Source organism: Telopea speciosissima, chromosome 5 (genome assembly GCF_018873765.1).
Source record: "Telopea speciosissima isolate NSW1024214 ecotype Mountain lineage chromosome 5, Tspe_v1, whole genome shotgun sequence".
Classification (NCBI taxonomy): Eukaryota; Viridiplantae; Streptophyta; class Magnoliopsida; order Proteales; family Proteaceae; genus Telopea; species Telopea speciosissima.
This window is the reverse complement of record NC_057920.1, coordinates 16196908-16206084: the sequence shown is the minus strand read 5'-3', so window position 1 is coordinate 16206084 and position 9177 is coordinate 16196908. Positions and strand designations below refer to the sequence as shown.

General features: G+C 40.0%; 1 protein-coding gene across 3 annotated transcripts; it reads left to right on the top strand.

Annotated features, from left to right (window-relative positions):
• Positions 1-9177, top strand: LOC122661645 (RNA-binding KH domain-containing protein RCF3-like). 3 transcript variants are annotated; one of them, XM_043857110.1, is made up of 9 exons: positions 1-91; positions 5114-5848; positions 6163-6630; positions 6954-7208; positions 7583-7933; positions 8145-8224; positions 8333-8444; positions 8515-8675; positions 8866-9177. In XM_043857110.1, exons 2-8 carry the CDS (start codon positions 5147-5149, stop codon positions 8656-8658), a joined length of 2112 nt encoding a protein of 703 aa, XP_043713045.1. In that variant the 5' UTR covers positions 1-91; positions 5114-5146; the 3' UTR covers positions 8659-8675; positions 8866-9177. The 3 variants fall into 3 exon arrangements, with proteins under 3 accessions (XP_043713045.1, XP_043713044.1, XP_043713046.1); XM_043857109.1 differs by having other exon boundaries at positions 8862-9177; XM_043857111.1 differs by having other exon boundaries at positions 8813-9177.

The following is a 9177-nucleotide window of genomic DNA, read 5'->3' as shown; positions in this document are numbered from 1 at the left end:
GCTCGCGGAAGGTCTAAAACCTTAGACATCTCCATTTGCGTCAAGAATCGCATTTTTCTGTTATCTGAAGGCATATGTGTTCTGTCCAGAGGTTTGTCTTCAAAGTTCAAACATCATATTTTTTGTGTTTTCTTTGCCATGTAAAAAAAAAAAAAATCTAGGGTTTTTGTTCTTCATGACTGCATGAGTAGGAATTTTCCTCCTTGTGCAGTTGGCCTGGGATGCGGGAAGTGCACAGGGCTGTGTGTAAGATTCTACTTCATTTTCTTTTATTGATTTGTTTGTTGATGTTAGAGTACGACCTGTTTGTTATGCTGCTGCCTTAACAAATTATTATCTATTTATTTGATCTGAGGTGAGGTGAGGTGAGGTGAGGTGGGGTTAGAGAAACATATTATGTAGGGGACTGTCATCACAATGTGAGATTTTCCCTTTAATCCTTGGTGCTTTCAGATTATTTTTTGGAAAGATTTTTGTTTTGTTAACAAATGTTACAATGACCGATCCCTATTTCACTAATCTTTCTGAATTGAACTCTTTAACAATCGCAGTTATTAGTCAAGTCAATAATCTGGTCTTCGAATATACATTAATAGCACATTTTGTCTGGTGGCCGTGTTTGGTGTAGCTTGCTGATGTTATTGAGTGATTCATCTGGGAAGTACTACCCTGATTCTTACTGAACTTAATGCTTAATAAATGAAGACAACTGCTTGCTCAGTTGGTTGGTGCCTTGCGGATGGAGTACAGGCTCCTAGGAGATCACGGGTTCGACTCTCCTGTCTTCACCTTGTGCCATAAGGAGGCAACCCATTCCCCCCCCCCCCTCCCTCTCTCGTGTATCTGTAGTTAAGCAGTTAGATAGGTAGACCGGAAAAACAAAAAGATTACATAAATCATCCTCACAGAAGATGAGGAAGTGATTCTTAGGATGAGAATAGAAAACTTTATTTAAAAGAGAGGGAAAAAAAAATATTCATAAATCTCTTTGAAGAATCAAAATTTTCCAAAAGCAATTCTAGTCAGAACTGCTATGAAGAACCAAAAGGCCTGTATAAGCACTCCAAAGGAGTTATACCACAGTTGTGCAGTATCATTTTATTGGACTGGCATGAAACTATTTCGAAGCCCAGATCAAGACGAACAATGTCCAAATCTAGTTTTGGTCCAGCAGGATTAGGCATTAATTTTGGTTAATCTTGTAATATTTTATTTTATTTCATTCTGTTTTATTTTCGGTTAGATACGTAAGAGATTGGATCGAGTTGTTTAGTTTCCTAGTTTGAGTTGCTTTCTATTGCTGTTTTAGGATAGGATTGGATTAGGAATCTTTTTTTTTTACCTCTATATTTATATGCATGTAATCAAATGGAATGAATGAAGAATGAAATATTGAGGTTTTTCGTTTTGAGTGTTGTCTGCATGGCCTGAGTAGCTTGTTGGCTGTTAGTTCCTTCCTCTCTCTCCCTGGTATGAATGTACGGTTCCTCTCATCTCAGATCAGTTTCCTTATTCCTCCTTTATTTCTTCTGTTCTTCTTCTTCTCTCTTTTCCTTCCCTCTTCCTGCTTTTCAGTCATCGTTAGTTACCCTGTTTCCAGCGGTATTACAGTTCCTCAAAGGTGGGATCAATCTCCCTCATTCTGTTCCCTCTCTCCCTCAGGTTTTGGGTGGGAGTTTCTCTATCCTAAGCGACTCGAACCCTAGGTCTTTGACCGCTGAAACCGGTCCCTGCTGATAGATACTTTCCTGAGACCCAACAGTGATTTGCAACTACCGCTATTTTCAATTTCAGGAATTTATTTTTGAATTGATGCTTGATTATTGAAGTTTCTATGGCTTGGATTCAATAGAGTTAGTGGTTATGAACCTGTTCCTAAATTTTCATGCGATTTGGAGCTCTTGTTGAATGGTTGGGTCGATCACAAGAAAACTTCCCACCACTGGTTTTGTTTGGGTTTGGGAGGTTGAAGGTTTTATTTACTCACATTTAATGTCTACTCCATGAATTACACATAAGCCCCTGAGTCGTAAGCTTGTTTCTGTTTTATCCCGTCTCTAAATTAACTTCCAGAATTATCCTCTTCCCTTGAGAATTATTTCCTGATATGGCCCCCTATTCTGTTCACTTGCTCTTAAGGGCCTGACTTGTCTTGAAAATTCAGAATTGCCATTACCTTTTATCTTTGAGTCGTCTAGCACTTGGGTGGGCCCATAGCAACCTATAATCAGGGTTTTGGACCCAGGTTTGCATCATGTCCTCATCTTCTATACCTGCTATTTTCCAACTGATGGGCTGTCAACTTCTTAGGGTCAATGTTTCATTGTATTTGGATACACAGTAGGCCAGTACAATTTTTCCACCTTGCTCTCAGTGATCTCTTTCTTTCCACCGCATTTTTCTCATCTAGGTTGATATTATTAGAAATGCCCAGAAAATATCATATTCGTGAAGCAAAAACATAGAAGCACTCCCAGAAATGTGGAAAAGATACCGGATTAGTCCATTCATCCATAACTGCGTAGTCGAGACAACAGTGACTTTTGATCGAACCACCTAGTTCCGTTTGTTTGCTGCGGTCATGTCTTGTTTCAAGATTAATCGAAAGGAATCCTATTTACACTTATGGAATGAGGGAGAGCGGCTCGATCGACAAAAAAGAAGAGTAGCCCCCCTAGAACCTGGCAACAAAACAATCAATGAATTCCCGAGCTATTCTCAACCAGCATATGCGATTTATTCCCGTAAAGATTATAACAGAAAGAAGACTCCTTCCCGCTCCGTGGGGAGCAGGGTGAGTGATGCATCCGGTGAGCGTAGGTGAAGAACGCAAGCAAAGCTGGAGCTCGGGCATTGTTATATTCCATAAAGAGAAAGGAGGCAGACTGGTAAGAAGGCCGAACACATAAGGGGAGCGAACCGAAAAGCTCAGCTTTGCGGAGCGGACCAAGATTCCGGTCTGATTCAATCTGCGTTGGGAAAGCCAACCTCTTCCTCCCAACATCAAGGGCCCAATGGTTCGGGGACCAAGGCACATGATTTTGTATTGCTGTAGATTCTTGAGAAATATTTCTCAGTTACTAATGGTCAAGGATTATGGGAAAATTCATTTTCCTCTTGGGGAACTTTAATGAGGTAAATCCCCGAATTGTGGGAAATTTTGCTTCAGGGTTTCATTGGAAAAAATATTTAACGGATTTTGTTTGACTGAATGAGGAAGGCATGGTGGTAATAAAAGAGTAAAAATTGTCAGACACTTGAGCCCAAGGGATTTGGCTCAAAGTATATTTATCATGTTGTAAATAACTGTATTGAGGGCATGTAAGTAATGTAATAATTTGTCTCATGAATGTGCTCAAAGCCTCAAAGTAATCCTAGGAGTCTGTCTGATAGGTGATAGAATAAGTGGGAGATGATTGAGATGGGTGGCTCTTACGCAACTAAGACAATTACAGCACCAATTATTGGGATGTGGGAACCTCTTCAGGTTGTGGGAGGTAGATTTCTGGATCAACTAGCTTCCAGTTGATGTTAGTGTAAAAAAAGGGCATACCAGTGCATGAGGCTCCCGGTACTGCAGGGTCTGGGAAGGAGCAGATTTATGTAGTCTTACCCCCGCTTCCAGTTGATGTTAGTGTGGGAACACCAATTTGCCAGATGTGCTAGTGATGGTGCACGGGCCACGGAGTGCCCTGGTAATGTAGTAATCAGTTCAACTAAGAACCAACATTACAGTAGGATCGATGGTAGGTTGCAGCAGAGCACCAACATCAAATTGATTGGAAAATAAAAGAAGATAAAAGGTAGAAGAAGGGGAGATAGGGATAGGAGGGGTTGGCTATCTCACCCACAGCTATCTCAACTGTTGAAAAAATTATCTTGGCTATTTGAGCCTGGGCATCTCACCCTTCTCAGCCTCTCTCAGGACAATGCATTGCAAAACAGCAACAAAACTTCATTGATTAAATTGTGGGCTCTCAAGAGCTGATTACAATGTTTATATAGCCTAATGGCTGAGACAAAAAAAAAAATAGAAACTAGAGTCTAACTAGGATTCTCAACAAAAATAGGAACTAGAGTCTAACTAGGATTCCCAATTAGGATTACGACTCAAATAATAAACTAAATAGAATTCCAATACAATAAAACCTAACTTCAACTCCTCCAAGCCAGCTGTCCAGATGTGGCCCATATCACTGTTCATGTGGACAGTGTTTTTGCCCCTTTTTTCATGCTTTGATCTACATCACCTGGGTTGTATCATTTGCGATCTTGAGTTCATTGTCTTAGTAAGTTAGTAGATAACTTGTTTCCTTCCAGCAATGAAGTTTCCAAAATAGCAAATCCATGCTTAGGTGTAAATCCTCTTGAGTCACAGTGTTGATAATCATGTAGGCAGTGTGGGTAACTAGCTGACGAAATTAAGTGGTGGCATTACATATTGGCTACAATAAGGATCATAAATATGCTACAAAACACACATTATAATGCATTAGACTCTCCCACAAAAGTGGAATACAATATTACTATGCCTAAGTAGTGGATTCCAAAAGAGAAATTGGACAATAATAATAATGTCTTAGTCACTGAATGCTTTTGACAAGATAACAAAGCTGAGAGCCCCAAATGTTACATTCTAAATCATAGTTATCAAGGCGTCGCTTAGGCGGGCACCTTGCCTCCTTGTTGGTGTCACTTTGATTTTAGACCCTCTCCAACGCCATGGTCGCCTTGACGCCTTGATAACTTTGTTCTAAATGTTGATGACTTCTAACACCTATAGAGACTCAGCTCAACTTGCTCACGCTGTTGAGGCCTGCTTTATGCATGATTCAGTTGCCATTTTCCAAAATGTGTAGAGGGATGCTTAAGATAACACCTTTCACCACTAAGGCACTAACTGAAAGTGAATAATCTGTAAATATATCTTTATAGATCCAAGTTTCTAGGGCTCTTATTGTAGATTTCTAATACTCATTATTATACTTAAGTGGTATAAGTCTCCATCAATTTTCTTTGCTTGTAATTGCTACTTGCTATGCAGTTCCTTATATTTTTATTGTTGTCTTTAACTTTATTAATTTTGTTTTTTTGACATTTTCTTTGCATGCAGAGGCCATTAACAAAGGCTGAATAATCTGTAAATATGTCTTTTGCATTGACACCTTCAAAAAGACCTCATGATCGGAGCTCATTGGAGCATAATGGAAAGGGGAAATGGCAAAAGTCTGGAAATTTTAGGCCACAGTCTCAACAGCTGAAAATTTCCCCTGGCAACACCGTTTTTCGTATTCTCTGTCCTGCTTCGAAAGCCGGAGGTGTAATTGGAAAAGGTGGCATCATTGTATCACAGATACGCCAAGAAACTGGTGCAAAGGTCAGAGTTGAAGAAATGGTTTCTGGATGTGATGAACAAGTAATTGTTATTGTGGGGTCTGATAAAGAGACAGAAGCCAGCAGTGAGCAAAGCAAGGAGGGTGAAGCTGATAATGTCGCTGAAGAGAGTGATGAAGCCAAGGAAGACGAGGAAAACAATGAAAGTAAGGAGTCTTCTCCAGCTGAAGATTTACAATCTGAAAAAGCAACTTCATCTGTGCAGAAGGCTCTCTTACTTGTTTTTGAAAGAATGGTCGAAGGAGAACCCGATAATGATGAAGATGATGAAGAAAGTAAGAAAACTTCCTCCTTCGTTATCAGGTTACTTGTGCTGTCAAGCCAAGTTGGCTGCATTCTGGGGAAAGGTGGGAGTGTAATTAAGCAAATGGCAGCAGAAAGTGGAGCACAAATCCGAATTCTTCCTAGAGACAAAATTCCTTTATGTGCATCACCAGCTGATGAACTAGTTCAGGTAACTAGTTATTATTGAATGTTGATATTTCTGTTCTGCTCCTTATGGTGTTGGATATTTTGCCCTATTTATATGTCTGTGATACTTCTAATACCTTCAAAGTTTATTGCAAGTGCTCTCCGTTCTTTGTGAATTTTCAGGAGTGTATCAATTATTGCCAGATTTTAACCACTGTTCAAAAAAATAAAATCTGAACTGGCTATTTGTTCTTACTATATTTTCTTATTTTGTATGCTTAAAAAGTGTTTGGTGTGTTCGTAATATTCATCTTACTGAAGCCAATTTTTTTTGTTGATTACCATAATGCATTACAGCTGACAGGTGGATTGGATGCAGTTAAGAAGGCTCTTCAATGTGTTTCTCAGCAGCTTTTAGAAAATCCGCCTCGTGATCGTGACTCTTTTCCTGCAAGCAAGCCTACTGGGCCATCATCTTATCCATTTGGTGGTTCTCTTCCTAAATCAGAAGTGTATCCTCCATCAAACTATCGATTCCCTGCTCAAGGACCTTATACTGCTGGGCCACATGATGGCGTTGACTATCCTTCGACTCTTCCACCGTCAATCCCTAAATTCCATGACAATTTTATCCCAAGTCGAATGAAACCTCCTCAGGAAATCTTAACCTTTCGGTTATTGTGTCTCAATGAGAAGGTTGGCGGTATCATAGGAAAAGGGGGAACAATAATTAAGACACTTAAACTTGAAACCGGCTGCGATGTTAAAATTCTTGAAGGTGTTCCTGAGTTGGACGACCGCATCATTGTGATATCTGGTCCAGCGGTATGATTTTCCCTATTCTAGTAAATAAATGGGATAGGATTCCATACGACACCAGGAGTGCAGTTTTGCACCGGGGGGGGAGTGTGACAAATCGTCAAATAGGGGGCATTAATTGAGGAGAGAGGGTGTGGGGTCCATGTGTGGGATGTGAGAAAGTGTCTGTGCAAAATTTACACACTGGTGTCTTGTGCTTCCTTTTCCCCAAGTAAATATATGTCTTAAAAACTGAGCACTAAAAGATATCTTAAGAATTTAGCGGTATTATCTTAATTTTTATGAATTATTTTAATTCCCTTGCTGACTAAATAGGTCAAATGATGTAGATTCCAGATGAAAGGATATCCACTGCACAAGATGCAGTTTTGCGTGTCCAGGCAAGGATAGCTAGGGCTGTGCCTGATAGCAAGGAGAAAACTGCCTTAGCCCGGCTTCTTGTCTCTTCCAATCAGATTGGTTGCCTTCTTGGCAAGGGTGGTTGCATAATAGCTGAAATGAGAAAGTTATCTGGGGCTCAGATTCGCGTATTAGGGAAGGATCAGATCCCTAAGTGTGCTTCGGAAAATGAAGAAGTAGTTCAGGTACATTGACTGTGCATCTTTGTGAAACTGTTTTGTGCATGACAATTATGAAAAGGTTGTGCATACCAATTAACTATGTTTTAGGATGAGATTGCCTACATAAGCTCACCCCAACCACCCCCCTCCCCTAAAAAAAATTCTTTTTTTTTATTTTATACATTGCAAATTTAAGCTTCTTTGAGTTGTACTGTTTTCAATGTTGACCTAGTGAAATTTGTACATTAAGGTGTATTATCATGTGAATATTCACTGTCGTCTACCTGTCATGCATGCATTGGGTCTTTCTTTTCTTCCCAATATTTTACCAATTAATTTGTTCCCTATGGGCATATACCTACTGCTCACCATCATATATTGGTGCTCTTTTCTGACAGATAACAGGGGAATTTGAGGCAGTTCAGGAGGCTCTTTTGCAGATAACTAGTAGGCTGAAGCATCATCTCTTTCGTGATACTTTTCCTTCTATCAACCATCCTTCACATCCTCCCTTTCCGGATCAATTACCTTCATTGTCTTCATATGGAAGGAGGGAATTCTCCCCTCCCAGAATGTTTCCGAATTTGGGCCCATCATTTCACAAGTATGAACCTGCCGGTGGCTTTCCTCCTCATGGTGGAATTCATCCTCATAATGACCGATCTGCTTTTGCTCACGGTATTCATAGGCCAGGCATCCCCTCTCATGGTTCTGAAAGACTACCTTCTTCAGCACCGTGGGGACCTCAGGTATGATGTTTCTTTATTGCTAGTAGTGGCAATACTTTTTTATGAGGTTATTTTGTGATGCCATCATTTTAAATCAGAGAGTCCTGGTGAGTATGGTCCATGTTTTCTTATCAGGACTCCTTTTTTCCTTGCCCTCCATTACATAGAAGACAAATGAATTATCTAAATGATTGGTAGTTGCAATACATTTTTTTTTGGTACTGACTTGTAGGCACTAGCTGAGGGTGGTGGTCCGATGGGCAATTTGGAGTACCCAGGTGGGCCCCAAAGAAGAGCTGGGGCTTATGGAGGGTTTGTGCATCTCATCTTCTATCAATTACAATTTTTTTGGTTGCATCCTAGTTTACCAAATTGTTTATCTTGACGCAATTGTGGGTATCTTTCTTTCTGTCTCTATAGTGGAAGCCAACCAGCTGTTATCACAAGCACCACTGTGGAAGTTGTTGTACCTCGGTCTCTTGTTCCTTCAATTTATGGAGAAGATGGAGGCTGTTTAAAACAAATTCGACAGGTTTCCTCCTTTATCTGAGGATCATGCTTTAATTTCATTGGTGTAACCATACTGACCAGCATCATTTCAGATATCTGGAGCGAAAATTACCATCACTGAACCCCGACCTGGAGAAACGGAGACTGTAATTATAATAGCTGGAGCACCCGACCAGACTAATGCTGCACAAAGTCTTCTTCAAGCATTTGTAATGAGTGGAGCGGATTCTCCTTGAGGTTCCTCAGCATTTGGGTAATGTTCTTGGTTCTCATATTTCATCCAACGATCTGTTCTCCAGTAGATTCACCTCTTAGAGGCCAGGATGTTTACTTTATCTCTATAACTATTAACTAGTAACATATCTAATTGCTTAGAATTTAGAGGAACAGGTCTAATATATAGTACTCCATCTGTGCTGTTTGAAACTCGACACCTCAGCGGAAGACCAAGAAGGTTGAAGAATGCAATAATCTAATTTTGCAGTTTTGAGACAATACAAAACTGAGTGGCACTTTAATAGGGACAGGCTTCAAACTTTGCGGATCCACCAGATCTTTGATGGAAATGTGTTGCCCCTCTGGTTTCATTGAAGAGTTATCTGAGAGTCAAACTGTACTTCCATTTACCATGGAACAAGGAGAGCAAAAATGCTTTATGTATCTTCATGAAGTATTATTTTCTCCTAAGGGAAGGTGCTTTTATACCATGATGAACTTTTGAGACTTTTTATCTGAAACATTATCAAATTCCCGTG